Source organism: Acanthochromis polyacanthus, chromosome 1, assembly GCF_021347895.1.
Source record: "Acanthochromis polyacanthus isolate Apoly-LR-REF ecotype Palm Island chromosome 1, KAUST_Apoly_ChrSc, whole genome shotgun sequence".
Classification (NCBI taxonomy): domain Eukaryota; kingdom Metazoa; phylum Chordata; class Actinopteri; family Pomacentridae; genus Acanthochromis; species Acanthochromis polyacanthus.
Genome location: NC_067113.1, coordinates 26913791 through 26932330, shown reverse-complemented (window position 1 = coordinate 26932330; position 18540 = coordinate 26913791). Strand labels below are relative to the sequence as shown.

Sequence of the window (18540 nt, the reverse complement as noted above, 5' to 3'; positions counted from 1 at the left end):
AAAAATCCTCGCCAGCCAAAAGAAATGTGGGAACTGACACCCAAGTTTGTCACTTTTAAGTTAGTAAACACTACAACACATCTAGCACATTCTGTACAAGAGTTGTCACCCTCCAACAGTCTCAGTCATTAGCCCAACTATATATTTAAAGGAGAGCTCCACAATTTTTCTAATTTGTCTTCAAATAATAAAACCTTTTGTGTACAGTAATTATTTCACATCTCCACACTAGCCTAAGAGATGTCCTCTTAGTGCACTTCAATGGAAATGAATGATCAGCAACAAATACACTACAAACTTTATCTAACTAATAAGTCTTCAGCAGTTTTAGTCGGACATCAAGTGAGTATTCCATTTTATCTGTCAAACTAAGACTGAACAACATTAGCAGTCTTCTATTGTAAAAACACAGCCTTTTCCATTCTTTGAAAGGGCGCAGTCCAGTGGCGCAGCACAGAGGACTCCAGAAAAAAACAACAACAACACAGGTTTGTCCTGCAAAAAAGCAGAACCCTGCTCAAACTCTGTCATGGTCCAACTCAGATCTAGACGTCTATAAACCTGCTGTTGCCACCACACATTTTACATGCCTTTTTCCTCCTCGTCTGCTATCTGTATGGAACCGTTTTTAAAATCCCCTTCACTAAAGGAAGCAACAACCTTTGAGCATCAGCCTACACGTTGAAAATGTCATTTTTAAAGAAGATTTCTATTGTGTAATGAGGGAAAATTGATTTTTTTTTTGAGAATTAGTCATTTTAGCAACAGTGCTCGCATACCTGCATGCAAATCTCCCACCAAAACAATTTGTACCGTCTCCTTTCTGCAGAGGCACTATTGCTGCATCCTTAAGCTTAGCACCGCCCAAGACAACTGTGACTGGTTTAAAAGAAATATAAACAAACCAGACCATCTTTACCCCGTTGTAAAATGATAACAAGGTGCAGCCAGACCATTCTCCAGCACTGTCACAGTACCAATGAGATCGGTACGGCTAAGCAAGACTACTTCTATCACAACATCTAGCAACGAAGCACTGAATTGGCCAATCACGCAAGCACAAACTGATGCATTACAGCGCTATGTAGTCAAATTTCTACCATTTACCTTGCAATCATACTCCCATAGATGTGAAATCGTGTCTCCTGTTTTATCATAAGGCTGCAACTGACCTGAGGACAAACTACAACGGCTATATACAAACTTAGGACATTTTATTTACACCAGAAGAGCACATCAAGCAATCTGTTAATGGCCAGTCAAAACATGAGGAATAAAAACAGCAACTCAAACCTGTTGTAATCTTCATATGGACACCTGACCGCTGCTCTGAAACAGATTTCAAAAATTGTGAATCTGTCCTTTAAAGCATTCACATCAAGATTGTCTCCTGACAGTCATTTTCATCAGAGCATAAAATCTGCAGCATGTCTCTGTGACTGTATTAAACTTCCCTGTCCAGTTCACCAAACCCTGGACTAGCTTCCTTTCCCTTATGTCAAAACTTATGGTGCAACCTTTAGGGTGCTTTCACACCTGTTAGTCCGTTAGAGTGGTTCGTTTGGACCCAAAAGTTGTTACAATGTTGCTAATTTCAACTGGTTCGGTTCGCATTCACACCAGTGTTTTCGCAGTTGAACCAACAACGATGAATGTTATATCTCCCCCTAGTCGTTTGGCGGCGCTGTTCAGAAAAATAGGGTGTTTTAGATGATGTAGGTGAACGCTGATTGGCGCAGCATGTGAAGAGGGAAAAATCCCGGAAGAAAACATTCCATGGATCGAGGTTTATTCGTAAACAATGAACTATGTTCTCCTGTTCGTTCTCGTTGCCATATATTCGTATCATTGCTTTATGCAGCAAGCACAAATACTGCTGTTGTTCCAGCATGAAGCTGGCATTTGGTACGAGAACATTACACAGCCTTTTTTCGCTACGGAAGCTCCCGTAGACCAAAACGTCTGCTGCGCCATCAAGCCAGTCCGAATGGAGACAGGTTTGTGTTCTCACCAGGAGCGAACCGAACCGGAGTTCACATAGAAGCAGACCGAGACCACCTTTGAGAGGTGGTCTCGGTCCGGTTCTTTAGTCCGCACCAAAAACATCTGGTCTGCTTTCACACCAGCCCAAACGAACCATACTTGCTGATGTTGCGGACTCCAGTCCGCTTTAAGCGGACCAAAAGGCGTATGTGTGAAAGCACCCTTACTTTCTCAGCAACACCAGCATCCCCTGCATATGGGGGGAAAACACTAGGAAGAAGGACTGCAGGCGGCGGAAGAGTGGCTTGTGGCCTGCATGGTAAAAACAAAGACATCAAGGCCTACAGAGCCAGCTTTTGTCCACTGTTCATCCAAGGGAAGTCATTGCTTTTCCAAGATGATCCTGCATTGTCTTGCAAAGTAGCAGCCATCTTTTCAAGGGCTCTGCTTTGTTCTGGCGTTGGGCTGAATTGGTCTCAGGAGAAGCTTCAGTCAATTATTAAGCATATTTTTGGCCTAAATTGCAATTGTTTTCAATTTAAATCATTACTATGACTGTGAAAGAACCATTTAATAGTATGTTTATTTAGTAATGTGATTTATAGGCTTTGTGGTTTCACATTCATTTAGGTCAAATAGGCCAATTAGGACCATTTGTAATGTTTATGTTTTTCCTACAAAATGGCAAATAGTATTTTTTCTCGACAGAACGGAAAGAACAACTTCATGGTATTAGTGTAATCATTTAATCCATTTTGATTCATTATATTTCATTTGTTCAAGTGGTATAGCAAGTGGGCCAAAATACACCTTCTTTAAGGTAGACAGATTGGGAAATAAATTAATCTTTAATACAAATGAGCTTGCTAAGGACCAGACATACAGGCTTTACAAGTTGGTATATTAGTGGAATCAGTTAACACAGTAAAGACACGTACCAAATCAAGCAACATTTGGCCAGTAAAGTGTTAACTCTCTGCCCTGCTCTGAACATAATCCTGTTCTCACTCAGGTAGGCCTTGTTTCATTTGACTAAATCAGAGGGCTATGACGTTCACCACAGGCTATTTTTGATGCACACACCAAGGACAGTCATCCCTTTCCTGTTTCACCAAACAACTGTCACTCATCACATGTAAATAAATCATAAAGACATAATTAATCACTCTCGCGTTCCCCTCCCTCTTCCTTAGGCTTGCCAGTAGAGGAATGCAATTAGTCTACTGAACCACTACAAGAATAACAACAAATCATAATTATTTTAAAAAAAAACCTGAATGGAAAAAATCTGCTTAATGGAAAAGCAGACAGGCCAGTTTGCAAAAGATTAAGGAGCCTTTCTATGAATCGTTACACCTGGTTTCATAGCACACCTTTATGTGGTTACACATCTTGACAGTTCAATTTGAAAGGACTTTATTATGAAGCAATAGAGCATTTAACCATCTATACCCTTGCTCATATCCAGTGATCAAGGGAAATAAGTCTCTCAAAAAAAGTAACTAATAGCATATTTAAACCATGCTACAGTAACTTTTACGTGACTGTTTTTCTTACAGGATGTGAATCAGAGCAACATAAGCAGAAAATAAGTGGGAGGGGAAATCAGGAATCTTAATTAGGTATTAACAGGAGCTGCCTGTATATAAAAGAGGAAATGCACCCTTGTTATAAACATGCAAAATGCGTCTTTTTAAGCATGCTATGGGTTTTTTAATACCAGTTTTCCCATTACAGTTGTTGTAGTTGAGTGTAGCCTTAAAGTTTTTGTCCCAGCTCCTTTCTGTGCACTGTAAAAGCATGCACTCCTTGCTGCTTTCCTGTGAGTCTTAAGCTGTTTCTGCAGGTCAGTCCAAGTACTTCTAATGTCACTTATTGTTATGAACGAGCAGTCGGGACAATAGTTGAATGGCACACAAAACTTTTCAGAATATGTCCGCCGCGTCACCTTAAATACACGTAAACACAATGCATGTTACTTTAGGTGCATCCTCACACTTAAGTAGTTGTTTGGGTTCGTGTTAAGTAAGAGGAAAAGCAGCAAAGAAAACGCGGAGAAAACCCGGGAGCAGTTTTTTTTGTACGCGAACCACTACTCTTCATCACCATCCTCCTCTTCACACAGTCACCATCATCATCATCTGTGAAGCACAAGGCTCTTTAGCTTTAGGGAAATAAAAGAAGGGAAGGAAAGACGGACCACGCTCTGTAAATACATAAAAGACCCGCCGTGAATCATGGCGAGTCCGCCATAAAAATTCACGGGAAGCTTCTAAAATGTTATCCCCGCCACCTTACCTCCAACCCGGTACATGTTCGCTGCCATGACTGCCCCCGGTCCCTGGCTTCCTCTCCAGGTAGAGGGGTAGCTCTCTTCTCTGTGTGCCGCTGCCGGAGCTGTGTTAGCACTGCCGCCGCTGTGTGTTGGAAAATGGTGGATTGATCAATACGAAACAGACTGGCCGAGAGACCTTAAAGAGACAGTGCACTTCTTTCCAAACCCCAACTTTGGAGGCAGTATACATAACAAGTAATATAGCAAATAGCCGCTTTAAGTACGCTAATTTTCTTTATTTTAAGTGCTAGCATTTTTAAACTGTAACGACGCCATTTTTTGTAACGCACCTCTAAATATCCGTCTGAGTGAGGTCACTGGCTGCTACGAAACTAGCCGTTAATTTTATCACTTAATTAACGTTATTATGCTGTTAATTAGCTATTTTCTCATGTAAACACTACTTTTGTTAGACAACGACGAAGGAAGCGTAGTTTTCGCGAAGAAATCGCCCCTTTTTAAGTTAAAAATTGATGCTAGCTTAAAAGTTTGCGCAATTCTGTTTACCTTCACGGCTCGGACAATGAAATATTAAATTATTAAAAACAGCCAGGGCCTTGTCTTAACTGAGTAATTTACCAGCCCCTGCAGTCAAAAAAAGTGGACAAGCTCCAGAGATTGGTATTAAACATAAGCCATTTACCTGGAACTTACCTGGAAATGTATCATCCCTTTAAAATAAAAAAAAAAGCCAATGCGGTGCTTTTAAATCCCTGAGCTCAGTGGTGCCAAAGGAGGTCCATGGACCAGCAGGGGAGGACCCCATGGGGCTAAATGCAATGAGGCTCTTTTGAATTTAATTAATGCATGCATAAGAATGGTGCAGGTTCTTTCCTTCCGCTGTAATTATTACTGCAGCACATGTAGCTGATACTTAATTCTGTGTTTGCTTTAAGGCTGTGTAGATAACGTTGGATATTGTGACTGTATAAGTACCTACTTTTCATTTTATAGCCTCTTATTTTCAAGTTTGGTAGCTTCGTTTCATTCATTATCAACATGTGTGCAAATGCTTCCAATCAGATATGACGGAAGCAAGCTGGAGATGTATTCATTAGCTCATTTTCACTGCACTGAATGCACAGAGTATGCAGACAAGGCAGCAATGCAGTGTAGGGGACGATATTGTGGAATATACAGGGTTATGACAACATGATAAAGATTTAGGACTATTACGCTTATCACCACCACCTTTATAGATCTACATATATGTAAGAAGGCAGTAAGAAGGCAGGAATTTGTAGTGTAGTTGAACCTGCTGTAGAATTGTGATATTTGGTTTGAAATTAAGACTAGTAACACTGTTTTTTTTTCTCCACAGTCTACAACAAACACAGCTTTTCTCCCTGATTATTCCACTATTACTTTAAATTACCGGTTTATAATAATCAGAATGCTTCAAAAACCCATAAGAGAATAGATCTGGTTGGGCCTTTTGTTAGAGGTGTGAGCGATGCTGTGTGATGGGAGAGTATATATGGTGCAGTCTCCCACAGACAGTTGTTTGATTAGCTCAGTTTTCATTGTGGATCCAAGCGTAGAGCTTCTACACTGGAGGAATGCGGTGGTGAAAGGCTACATCTGATCTATACCATATGGAAGCCTCAATTACTGTGGCCTAACACAGGGGACTACAGTCTGCAATCACATGACGTTTACAGGCCAATCGCGTGTTCTTACAGCACACACTCCTACTCAAGTGTGCAGACTCAACGTTGGAACTGTGCTGCATCGGAGGGATCTCGCATTATGTCCTGGGGCTCTTTTATGGAAAAGAACAAGAGATAGATAGTGTGCGTGTGTGTGTTGATGCATGGGTGTGTACAACCATTGACATGTGCACCATGTCATTCAGAATAAATTATAGTGAATTTAAGAATGTTTCTCAGTGCCACCACATAGTTCGAATGATACAGCGTTTTGATGTGGACTGTAATTGTGTGTTAAACAGTGAGAAAGCATTTTAATCCAGTGGATGTTGTCGCATAATATATTTACATCTTGATATACACTGCTACATACAGTGCATTTTTGCGGAAAACACAGCTATTATCCAAATGAATATTGCTGCATATTGTTGTAAACTTTGCTCACTTCAATTCATATGCTCACCTTGCCAACTGAATGTCCTGGGGAACTGTAGAAATGTGCAGTATTGCAGTATCTTCCAGCATATCCCTGCACAAAGTGTGTTGTTTGTCATGCATACACTGACACAAGTGAGGCGTCTTTTATCTCGTTGTGATGTTCCCTAAAAAGGCTGGAAAGGAAACACTGCCAACAATTAATGTGGTATTAATTAAAGGAAAATAGGTGGTCAACAACATAGCTTTGTATTTGGGAACTGTTACGACTTTCATTAGGACCGTTTGTTTACTTGACTGCTTGCTGCTGTGCAGATGTTCTTTTTGAATCCACTTGCTCCTCTGCCAGATGTTGCTGCAGTGAGGAAGACAAGCAGGCAAGCATGCAGGCAGAACTCCGTACAGAGCAGTGCGGTGCAGGTGTTCTCCCTGATGAATCTCAGTCTGTGGAGATAGATTGGCTCGACACACAGAGCATCTGCAGAAACTCCCCTCGGTTTGGTTGCACTCCTGGAGGATGACCTCTGATGGCCTCTTTCGTTCTCCCACTTTCTCCTCCTCTCTTGTCCTCTTTCTTTTCTCCTCTCCTCCATGTTGCAGACAAATGCACTGGAGAGACAAAGACACAGAGGAAATCAATTAGGGCCTTTTTTCTGGCAGAAACCATTCCATATCTTTGATTGTGATTCCACATTTGTTCTCTCACTGGGGGCTGTGCATGGATCCAGAGACACTATGGGAGGTACAGCAGTAAAGAGACTATTGTTAGAGCACTTTCTACTACACACCTCACCGAGTATAGGTGTATTATCTATTAACAGTGAAGAAATTCAATTACTTGTTTAAAGGTACAACCTGTGATGGGGTTCTCTGGAGGATGCTCGAATGCCGCTTGTAAAGGGGTGATGGCTTCACCCTACATATTCACTGTCAGGCAGGTTAATGACAGCAATTTTCAAGCCGCACAGCAGTCAGTCTGGCAACAACAAGCCATAAACCTTCTGCTCTGAGTCATGCAATGGATATAAAGCATAGTGACACTGAAATAAACATCACCAGAGCTAATGGTTTTAGCTATTCTATAACATCATGAACCTCCACATTGTTGTACTCTACAGATAAAAATGCAAGCCCCAATTTCCCAGATGAAGCACTATCAAGGCTAAGTTAAAGAAAATGCTCATGAATGGAGTAATCTGTGAAGCAACATGCATGTAATTTTGCTTTATATGATGGTATGCATGATCTACAGTTCATTGTTGCAGATAACAGTGATGATTGGCCATGTTTTCACTCCTCTGAGAGCTTCGGGACGAAACAGCAGTGATGCTTTTAATTGGAATCTCTGGTGTGGTGGATCTGACAGACACATTAAACAGCTAGAAACATGACCTTGTACTTACATACACTCAACAACAGGGGGAGCTATTGTCTTTATTTTGAGAAAATAGCCAGTTGACACAAAGGGAAAGCTGCTTTAGCGCCATGTACAGTTGGATGTATATGCATCATCTTTAGCATAAGCAAAACACTTTTTTAAGCTCCCAAATCATTTTTAAATCAAATCCGTTGCTCACGTTTAGCTGAAAAAGAAAAGCTCTGGAGTGCACTGACCTAAATCCGCCAGCAGGTGTCGTCATCCCCACAGCTTTTTCTTTTGTCCTCAGTTGCTCCCTGAGAAACTGTCATGCAAAGGGAGAAAAAAAAGGCGAGTGATGTGGCCATCCCTAACGGCGGAAATGACACTTCAATGAGAATTCTGGGACGATGTCGAGCGGCAGCATCACGGCTATCACACAGAATTGCACATCTCAAGCGCAACATTATCAAACTTTCCAATTAAGCCCTTATTATTTCCTCTGCTCTCTCTCTCTCTCTCTCTCTCTCTCTCTCTCTCTCTCTCTGTGTGTGTGTGTGTGTGTGTGTGTGTGTGTGTGTGTGTGTGTGTGTGTGTGTGTGTGTGTGTGTGTGTGTGTGTGTGTGTGTGTGTGTGTTGCCACTGGAGGATCTCTTTCATTGTGTCATCTGTTACATGGATTTTATTGAAACACTGAGCCTCGCAAGAAATCTTGGCCCTAATCCAAAGAGATTAAGCATATCACACTTGCAGGTTACCGATACTATGACCTTCCCAGAATGAAAGGGGAGTTAGTATGAGGCAGAGAAGAAAGAATGTGCCAGACATGGATGCAGACAGTGGAATATGTGGCACCCTTTGTAGGTCCCAGGCCCCACCTTGCAAGGGAATCCTGTCCCCAAGTGTCCACCCTCGACCACAGGACTCTGTGCCAAAATACCGGGAGCTGCCAAATGGGAGCAACACATTTTTTTTTTTTTTTGAGAAACAGCTGGTGAACCGCCAAATGTGTCTCCATCTTGAGAGAGGCGCTGGCAGTTGGCGAGAAGACTGCGCTGTGTGGGGAAAACCCACAACAGTTAGACAGGGAAAAAGGAATTACTGGAATGGCAAATGGCATCTAAATGTCATGTACTGGATTTCAGTTTCTCTCAAGAATGCTTGTCATTGAAGTGGACGAGACCTTCAAGCTGGAGCTGCACCAGCTGATTTCAAGCTGCCTGTTCTGCAAGTTATGACACGTGTTTTGTTTATCTTAGTGTCCAACCACAGCAGACACACATGCACATTTCTAGACTTGGCCTTGAAGTGGCACCAGTTGGATCACAGGATTTTGTGCAACTCCATTCAAAACTCAAAGCATTTATCACTTAATTACTATCTTTGCCAGACAAACTGACAGCCACAAACATACGTATGTGTCCTCACTTGTTGATAAAACACTGAAAAAGGCTCTCAAGTGATGCGTCACTTGGGTTTTGGATAAGGTGAAGGTTAGCATACCCATCAGGAGAACATTACTGGCTTGTTAGTGCAACACTGTAGCAGCACTTCAGCTTGTTGGGTGTTTTAACCCTCATGTCATCCTGCGGGTCAAAATTGATCCGTTTTAAAGTTTGAAAAAGTGGGGAAAAAAATATTTTCACAGTGAAACTTCTGATGTCCACATTTTCAACATTTTTGGGAAATCTCCGAAAATTTTTTGGTGGAAAAAAAGAAATGTCAAAAACATTTCTTAAGAACATTCACAAAAAAATCAACCAAAATCCAGTGAAATTCACTGGATTTTGATTGATTTTTTGTGAATGTTCTTAAACAAAATATTAGAAGTTTTACTGATATATATGTAATCACTTTAGATATTATAAGGATTTTTTTTTGGAAGATTTTTACTCATTTTTTGAAAATAAAACTTTTAAGGGAAACTTTTAAAGGCTTATTGGAATTTTCTTCCTGAAGATTTTGCAAATTTTCAGAAATTTGGGGAATTTTTTTGCTAAATTTTTGGATTTTTTTCAGACAAGGAAGCAAGATTTTTTTGGTGCCTGTAAATGAGGATAACAGGAGGGTTAAATAGATGGAAACTTGATGACCCTTGACAATCTGCTGCATTTTTATTAGAATCCAAGATGCACTGTAAAGCAATCGTACTGAAGAAACCCAGCTATTAGCATTGACAGCTTGTCGTCCACTTGAACACAGCTTGATAGACATCTATATGTAATTACTTATTATTCACTTGTTTCCTTTTCATTCTATAATAATTGTCTTCTGAGACATCCCAAAAACACTAAAAGCATCTCTTCCTTCTTCACGCCTGAATATCTATAGGCTGTTTTCCCATCTATTAGTTATCTCTGCGCACAGATATTCCTGAAGTGGACTCCATGACAGCAGGATTTGTGACACACCTGGAAAATCTCTTCAGTGGAATCAATAACCCTATAATGCATTAGGGCTTTATGATGTGAGTGCAACTGCCTGGGAGCCTGGCACATCCTGTAATATAGTATGACTGATTGGTGTGAAAGTCCATTAAACACGCAGTATATGCACGGTGGACTTTTAACAACACCTGGCGAGAAAAATATCAACACTCATCTCTTAAAGGCTTCTTACAAGCACCTAAAACCAGGGTGGGACCTGTTGGAGCAGTGATTGTTTTCCATTACACCACCACCCACGTTGATAGGGGTCTAATTATACACCACAGAAGCTCAACTCAGAGAACACAGAAGGCTTCTTTACATGAAGTGGAACAAAATTTGTGCGACCAGTCAGTTTGACTTGGACCAAAGCTGCGCAGGGCGGCTACATCCTAAACGCTCGAATGGAAGAAACAGGCAGGCTTTGTTAAATACTGAGGTAAAGCAAATTTTCCAAGATTTTTACTATAAAGTTTGGGCTCATGAGGGCCAAGCAGGCAAACCTTCGTCACAATGACTGATACTGTTTGTAGGGAGACTTAGCACTGGGAGTGGATGTCAGATGACAGACATGTGAAGGAACAGACAAGTTCTCAAGGGGATTTCAAACAGGCTATCACTTCAAAGATCTCTGACTTTGTGTTTGTAATAAATTTGAAGGGCGCATCGTGGAAAAATAATGATCCCAAAACCGTTTTCAGTACCATGAGGCTAAATATTATTCTTTTAAAGAACCACAACATGTTAGGAATCGGTGCCAAAATAATTATTGCGTATGCTTGATGCTATTTTCTGACAGAAACCTTGCCAAACACAGCAGTAAATGAAAAGAACGGGCTGGGATTTTGGGAAATGAGCATACAGATCAGTAGATTGATAGCGCTTTTACTGTATGTTTGTGTAGTGGAAAGAAAGGACAGCACTTGACCCCGGTTATGGCTCATTTCAATTCATTACCAGTGAAACACAGAGTTGAGTTTAAAATTTTAATGTTTGTTTTAAAGTCCTCAATGGTTTAGCTCCACAATACATTACATTAATTACCTCTAGGCCACTTTGATCATCATCACAGTTACACCTCAAAACCAAAGGTGACAGGACTTTTTGCACCGAGGCTCTGGAACCGTCTCCCATTCTACAATAAAGGTGATCCTACGATTGAGGATTTCATGTCAAAATTAATATCTCACCTCTTTCTTGCTGCCCTTCATGCCCACTCGAAGTTTCTTTTTATTGATCAGTTGCTTGATTTTGCATAGTTTTGCTCATTTGCTTTTCTGGTTCCACTCTTTTTTAATTTAGCTAATATACCTTACTTTGGCTCTCTTGTTCATATGGTCTTCACCTGTGTTTAAACTTAAGTTTCTCATTGCCTGTATGCGTTCATATGTACCATTGCATGTCATTAACCTCGCTAATGTTATCCTTTAGTTTGTGCTTTGTCCTCCTTCTCTCTGTATATCTCTGCAGATATTTCTGGCCCTGGAGCTCCATGTTTGTCTCTGCTACCTTGTTATCTCCCCCCTTTACCCTCACCCTCACCAGGTGAGGCAGATAGTTGTCCTCCCTGAGCCTGGTTCTGCTGGAGGTCTCACTGTTAGATGGGAGATCTTCCTCTCTACTGTCACCAATGTCCTTGGTCATAGAGAGTTTATGTGTAATTTTGTAGCATGTTAACCTAAATTATTAAATTATTCAGGTAATTTGTACAGTAGGCTACAAAATATTGTAAGTCCTTAGCCTTAACATTAAAATTTGTAAAGTTAATTTGCATTATATATCATATTGTAGGGCCTTAAACTTAATAGGGCTGTAGAGTTTTAACCGTTACATGTAGATTGCTCAGGAAAATGATATAATAAATAATATTGTCGGGTATTAACCATAATAATTAAGCTACAAGTGACCTTGACTTAAATTTATGAACACATTATCACATCAACATACATCTTGTTTGTACAAAATATACAGACAAAAAGATGTGTTTTTTTGTTTGTCTGTCTCTTTGTTTAACCTCCAACAACACTGCCCCCCCTGCTTGTCATCTTTACGCTAATTTCAGCTAATTATCTGCTGCCTGTAGCCTTATATTCAGTGTGCAGACATCAGAGTGGTATTGATCTTCTCATCCAACCATCTGCAAGAAAGCACATGAATCCACTTCCCAAAATGTCAAACGATTGCTGTTTTGTTGGTGTCGATATGTTTATACATGCAAACTGCATGACTACAGCTGTCTAGTACGTGGCCGTGCTGAATGACTCCTCTGCTGACTGATGCTTGATGAATGAAGCTCAGACGGCACATTCATCACCGATGCATCCGCTGAGTAAGATGGAGTCTTCAGGACCAATCGTTCACTTATCAGACTGTATTGATCTGTAACACTTTAACAACATGCCGCCACACAAACAGAAAAGCCTTGATTAGTCAGACGGTTAGGGGCTTTAGTGTGATTAAAAAGTGTAGGCAGGAAAGGGGTAGAAGGCAATGCATGTAAAAGGTGTCTTATCTGGTAATTATCCTACTTATAATAGTGTTCATCTGCATAGGTTCTCTGTATTCGGTCTGGCTAAGATGTTCTTTACTTCAGTGATTCCCGTAGTAATGACGGGGAGCTCTATGAGAGGGAGGATCACAGAACATGTAGATAGAGAGATCAAAACCTCCAAGAACTTCTGCCAGCTGCCTCCACCACACCCTCCCTCCACAGGGCCCCTCAATGGGATTCAGCCTGAGTGCCACGCCTCTATTACTGAGACAACGCCGCACATGTGCTCCCCAAAACCTCTCATTTCTACTGTAAACAAACACATGGAGCGGAAAATGACATGACAGATTTATTGAATATATACTGGCTGAAAATAGTCTTTTAGATTAGACGAGGGAGTGGTGAGAGTGCATACAGTCGCAGCCTCGACCAGCGGCGGCCGGTGAAGATGTTTGCCAAAAAAAACAATACGCCCACACCACTAAAAATGGCATTCAGTGGAATGTAAACCCCTCACAGTCCCAGTGGGAATGAAACGCTAAAGACACAGCAGCGCTCTCCTGTCTGCACTTAGAAAACAGTGTAACGTAGCTACAGACAAACAGTTTGTAAGCGGCGCCCCAGGGCTGGGTCAGCAGTCCCTCAGTGCATGTATGTGATGGGTCAGGGTGAAAGAGGTCACAAGCATGACTAAGATTTGAGAATATGAGCAGCCCTGAGGGGAGAATCAAGCAAACAGGAGCATCTATTTAGTCAAACAGCTGATGAATATTCGTGTAAATCATGTGGAAAGTCTCCATTGGTATAGCTGAGAGACAGCCATAAGAACTATAAGAATACAGGGATATTTAATTCAGTATATGCGCTGGCAAACAGACGAAATACTGTTTTTGATTGTGTTTTCATAATTATATATGCCATTTATCATTATGTCTATCTAATTAAAATGTATTTACTGTAATTATTCTATGTTATGGGTAATACCATTGTGTTTACTCATGTAAATATCCTTCAATAAACTTTAAAAATCCAAGAAATACACATGATCTCAAAGAAAATGTAGGATTTTAATTGTAGAAAATCACTGTATTTTAATGAGCTGTTTTTTTTTTTTGCTATTGTACAGCTGCCAGAATCTAACTGCTTTTTTTAACAGTTTATTTTTCACAGTGTACTCTATGCACATGACCAAAACTCTAAATAATATCCACATAAAAAAATCAGTATTTTTGTAAATGGTGATTCATCTGTTTGTTTTTTAGCTGTGAAATTATATATGTTTTCCAGTGTTTAAATAAGCAAAAAATAAGTTTATTTTACAAATTTTTTGCTGTTATTTGAAAACAAAAAAGTACATATAGAAAGGGTTGAATTTTTAATTGGCAATTTAAAGAGTTTCACTGTAAAATCACAGATTTCTTTGAGCAAAATCACAGAAGAGAGTGTTCATTTACATGTTGACTGTATAAAAAAATCTGCAAATAATGTCAACATGAAATAGTAATTTGTTCTTTTGCAATCTTTACAGTTTTGCTGTAGTTAAAATGACTAAAGAAAACATTTTCTTATTGAGGTGTGGCGTTATTTTCACTGTTGTTAAAGTTGTTGAATGTTACCGTGTTTCACAGTTTTTGTTTCAGTGTTTTGTTTTTTAAGTGTAGTCTCTGAATCCTATCAACTAAAAAAGTGATTTCTGACCAGCGTTGTGGGACCAGTTCATATCTAGTTACTAAAATCACAGATTATTTAGTGTGTGGCTTAAATTGATGGATGATATGTCTGATGTTGTTTGTCTCTCAGCAACAGGACCTTTTAGGAGCAGAGGTAAATCACATTTTAGGACCCAGAGAAAGACTGCAGATAAAACTCCCCTGCTTGTCTTCTCAGTCTTATCCAGAAGATAAAGTATCTTTCTATTAAAACCTCACCGACCACTCCTCAACGTATAGCTTATCGTCTGCTGACAGCGCTCAGTCCTACCGGTGTCTGCTGGCAGAGCTAAACATAGGCTACTGTTTCTAAAATAATCGCCCCTGTAGAGTGTGTGCTGTGGGAACATTTCAATAATTAATTCAGCCTCTCTTTTTTCTCCCGCTTACTCAAAGACGTGCACATGCTCACCCAACAGAGCACGTGCTGTCCATACAAACACTTACATTTTCAGAAAATCCACAGCTGCCTGAGGTCTTTTAAATGATGCGCTTGTACATTTTAAATAGAGGCCTCAGAGCCGCTCTAATCATTCCGCTGCCTCTTTTTTTTGCACTTGTGCCCATCCGCCCTGAGAAAACCGGTCCGCTGTGGTCTTGGGTTGGCTGTTCTGTTCCGTTCTGCTCCTCAAAGCGAGCGACTTGTCACGTGGCTCATGTGGATCGTGTGTGCATTCGCATCTGTGGAGCTTTAATGTGAATGTGTGGGGGTGGGATAGACAGGAAGGAAGGAGGAAGGAACTGAAGGCAGGAACGCTGGATTTTCACTGTCTGGGGCCCAACGGCGGCACCTGTTTGGCTTCGGGGCTCTGGGTTTTTATAATGTGCTCTGGGGTGAGTAGTGTTTAGGACAGGTGTTCTGCTGGAATTCATAAACACCCTCCTGCTGCTGGTCGGGTCACAACTCTCGCCCTCTGAGTCCAGAGGAGGGTAAAGGGTCAAACACTGCCAGGGGAGTTGGTTTCCCACTGAAACTATGTACGCTGTCTCACTGTGAGCAAAGAGTTCCACATATAGACATAGCATTTCCTTCTGAATTCGGAAGTCTTTTGGTGATCTTACACGATTTCTATCCTTCCGTTGTTCACTAATTTGAATAATATGATAGTCAGGAAAAAGGTGATTGATCTTCTGCTCCAGAACTACCGACATCTGAACCAAAATGTGGCAACAGCTGTGCTGTTTGCTTTTGTTGTCAGTCTAATCTAAATTAAATCACACCCACACAGTCTTAATAAAGCAGATTGGCTGAGTTTTTGAGTCAAACTCCCTATAAATTAATACAAAGGTTTTTCAACTTTTAATTTGCAGATTTAGTCTAGAAGATTTAGTGTTAACATTTGAAATTAATGCCTTCACCTGCAACATGTAAACTGGATTCATATTTAATGTTTTTAAGGAGCATCTAGTTGGTAGTTTTCATGACTGTATTTAAATAGGTTTAATCTTTTTTTGACTGGATTTTCATGTAGATTTTTAGAAGAAGCAATGCATTTAAGTACGTTCTTAAGGACAAATGACCACTTGGCAGTTTAACTGGTAACGCCTCCATGTTGCTAATTCGGGTAAGATTCTTTAGCATTGCAGCATTTTTCCACAGATTTCTATTTTGGGTTCTTGAAATACCAAGTCTCTGATTCAACTACCTCTAAAATGGCAAGACAGTCAAGCCATACACTCATAAGTTACAAACATAATTTTGAGTTTGGGTTGGGATGACAAACTGATGGTAATTACATCAACTCAGCTAATGGACTTTGCTTGATACCTTAATTTATCTTCAGCTTGTGTTCATGACTTCAAGTCCCCTCCCCTATCTTAACATCCATCCATTCATTATTTGTTCACTGCTTTATCCTCTGTAGGGTCATAGGACACTGTTCTGGAGCCTATTCCAGCTGACTTAGGGCAAAGGCAGGGTGCATCCCAGATGACTCCACTGCCTGCTACCTTAGCATACATAGAATTGCTTCTTTTGAAACAAATTACAGGACAGAAATGAATTTGGGAACATTTTCATTTGTAATATGACCAGTTGTGAACAAAGGTAAGTTGCTGCTCCTTTATGCCAAAAGGAGCCAGTTGGGGTGGTTGGTTCAGAGAGCTCATTAGGATGTCTGGGGCAACTGGGAGGATACCCAAGGTTACACCAAGAAATCTCTGGAGGGATTACATATCTCAACTGGCCTGGGGACACCTTGGGATCGCCTAGGAGGAACTGGAAGGTGCAGTTGGGCAAAGTAACATTTGGAATGACCTTCTGACAACGGAAGGAATGGAAGGAAACTAATGGATGGATGGATGGATGAATGGATGGATGGATGAATGGATGTGTTTAAAGCAGTCATTTCTTCTCAATGCTTTATTTTAAATGAATATCCTGAATTTTAGTCTTAAATGTGCACCAAACTCCAAAAACACTGGATCCATTCTGCATCTCAGGAGGACCCTTCATTTGATATGCATTCCTTGTAAATACCAACAATTTTCAAGCTCTGTAACCCAGTGTCATAAATTTAGACTTGCAAGCCAAATCTAAGATATATTTTGAAACTCGACATCTCCCAGAGCCACACAAGACATTACACAACTGTTTTCACAAGCCAAGCTCATGTTCAGTAAACCGATCTTCATGTTTAAAATCAATGCTCTCCCCCTAAGGATGCTTTGTGTAGTACAAAAGATTAGGATGTGTCACATTGTGGTTGAATTTTTCATCTTTCGTTCCAAGTCTCTGACAGTAAAGTACCAACATGCCTCAAGGCCCTGAGGACCACCTCAGCCTTCCCCCTCTTCTGTCTATTCCTGTCTGTCCCCGTGGGGCTAGATGCTTGATCTGCTCTGGAGTAACAGTCTGAAGCAAAGCACCAGATCAGAAACAAGTTTGAAGTAAAGCTAGTGGCCTGGATACGTCCACTCTGGTCTCCCTGGCATCTCCCCCTCCTCAAAAGCATCAAATCACACCGCCTCAAAGCACAAACCTGTCAGGGGCATCCTTGCCCTCAGTCATAATTCGTATTTGTGGCACGTTTCCAGCTTTAGAAGCGCTAAAAATTAAGTTTTTACTTTTCTGGGGAAGGTCTTCTTTTTGTGCATTCTCTTTTTCAGCCTCACATAAATACTTTACACTACAGAAAGGGGGACTAACATATTTTTGGTTTATCTTATGACATGTTCAACGATCTGAGGATTTTGGAGATCGCTGGCCCTTCACTTTCAGACTCCTCTTTGTCTCCATTTCACTCCCGAGTACATTTGACCTCCTCTCCTCTCAGCAGGTTTGAGTTTGATTGCAGCTGAACCGGCAACAAACCTGCAACCGCAGCAAACAGCTGGAGGTGAACGGTAACAAACTCATGTCCTCTGCGAAAAAACACACGGGACTGTCTGCTCTGACAGTCCCCTGCTGCCTTTAAGAGCCCGTTGAGCCTCCAGTTGTCCGTTAGTCTGAGTTTCTTTTTAAAACTGTGAACTCAGAGATAAGGAGGAAACGGATTGCAGGCCTGCTGACGGGTGCAAATCAGCCGGGGCAGATGGGGGAAATATCAAAGTGTCTGTTCCTGGGCCAGGTCCTGGACTGTGTCAGAAAGCAGACAGACCAGACAGCACCAATGTGTGAAAAAGATGATCTCAGTCCCTCTCGAGAGGCCCAGTGGAAAGAGGCAGTCAATGAGTGTTTTAATTAGTCATCATAAATGAATCTAGCAGCTAAATGTGATGCCGGACTGTGAGAAATTCAGAAGCTGCTTTTCTCCAGCTCCGCCTGTCTTTCTCTCAGAGGGTTTTATTTGTCATGAAGCCAGCAAGCCTTCTCAGGGGAAAGCTGATCCACCCGAGCCACATTTCAGCGTCTTCCTTTGCCTAACAAATTCCTACGAGTCGCTCGCTCTGAAAGGGAGCATTGTGATTCCACTAAACTCTGCCCACTCCTCTTGTGGAAAAGGGAAAAGGGAAATGGGAGAGCATTTGCCCCAGTGGACTGCCCCACCACTTGCCCATGAGCTTTTCCCGCCTGGCCCGGCTATGACAGAGTACAAGCTGCCCCACAGAGGAGGACATGCTGCATTCAAGTGCTGCTCGTAACATTTACAGCTTTAAAGTCAGCTGTAAAAGTTGTCAAGGTGGGGGTGTGCTTGAAATATACAAATCTGTCAA

At 41.1% G+C, this 18540-nt stretch overlaps 1 protein-coding gene across 2 annotated transcripts in view; it reads right to left on the bottom strand.

The window, feature by feature from the left end:
- Nucleotides 1-4425, bottom strand: part of mta1 (metastasis associated 1) — a 48385-nt gene extending 43960 nt beyond the window's left edge. For both annotated transcript variants that reach the window (XM_022199149.2, XM_022199155.2), the window contains exon 1: nt 4282-4425. In XM_022199149.2, coding sequence (XP_022054841.1) covers nt 4282-4309 — 28 coding nt within the window. In that variant the 5' untranslated portion in view covers nt 4310-4425. The remainder of the gene's footprint in view (nt 1-4281) is intronic.
- Between the last annotated feature and the right edge of the window lie 14115 nt (nt 4426-18540).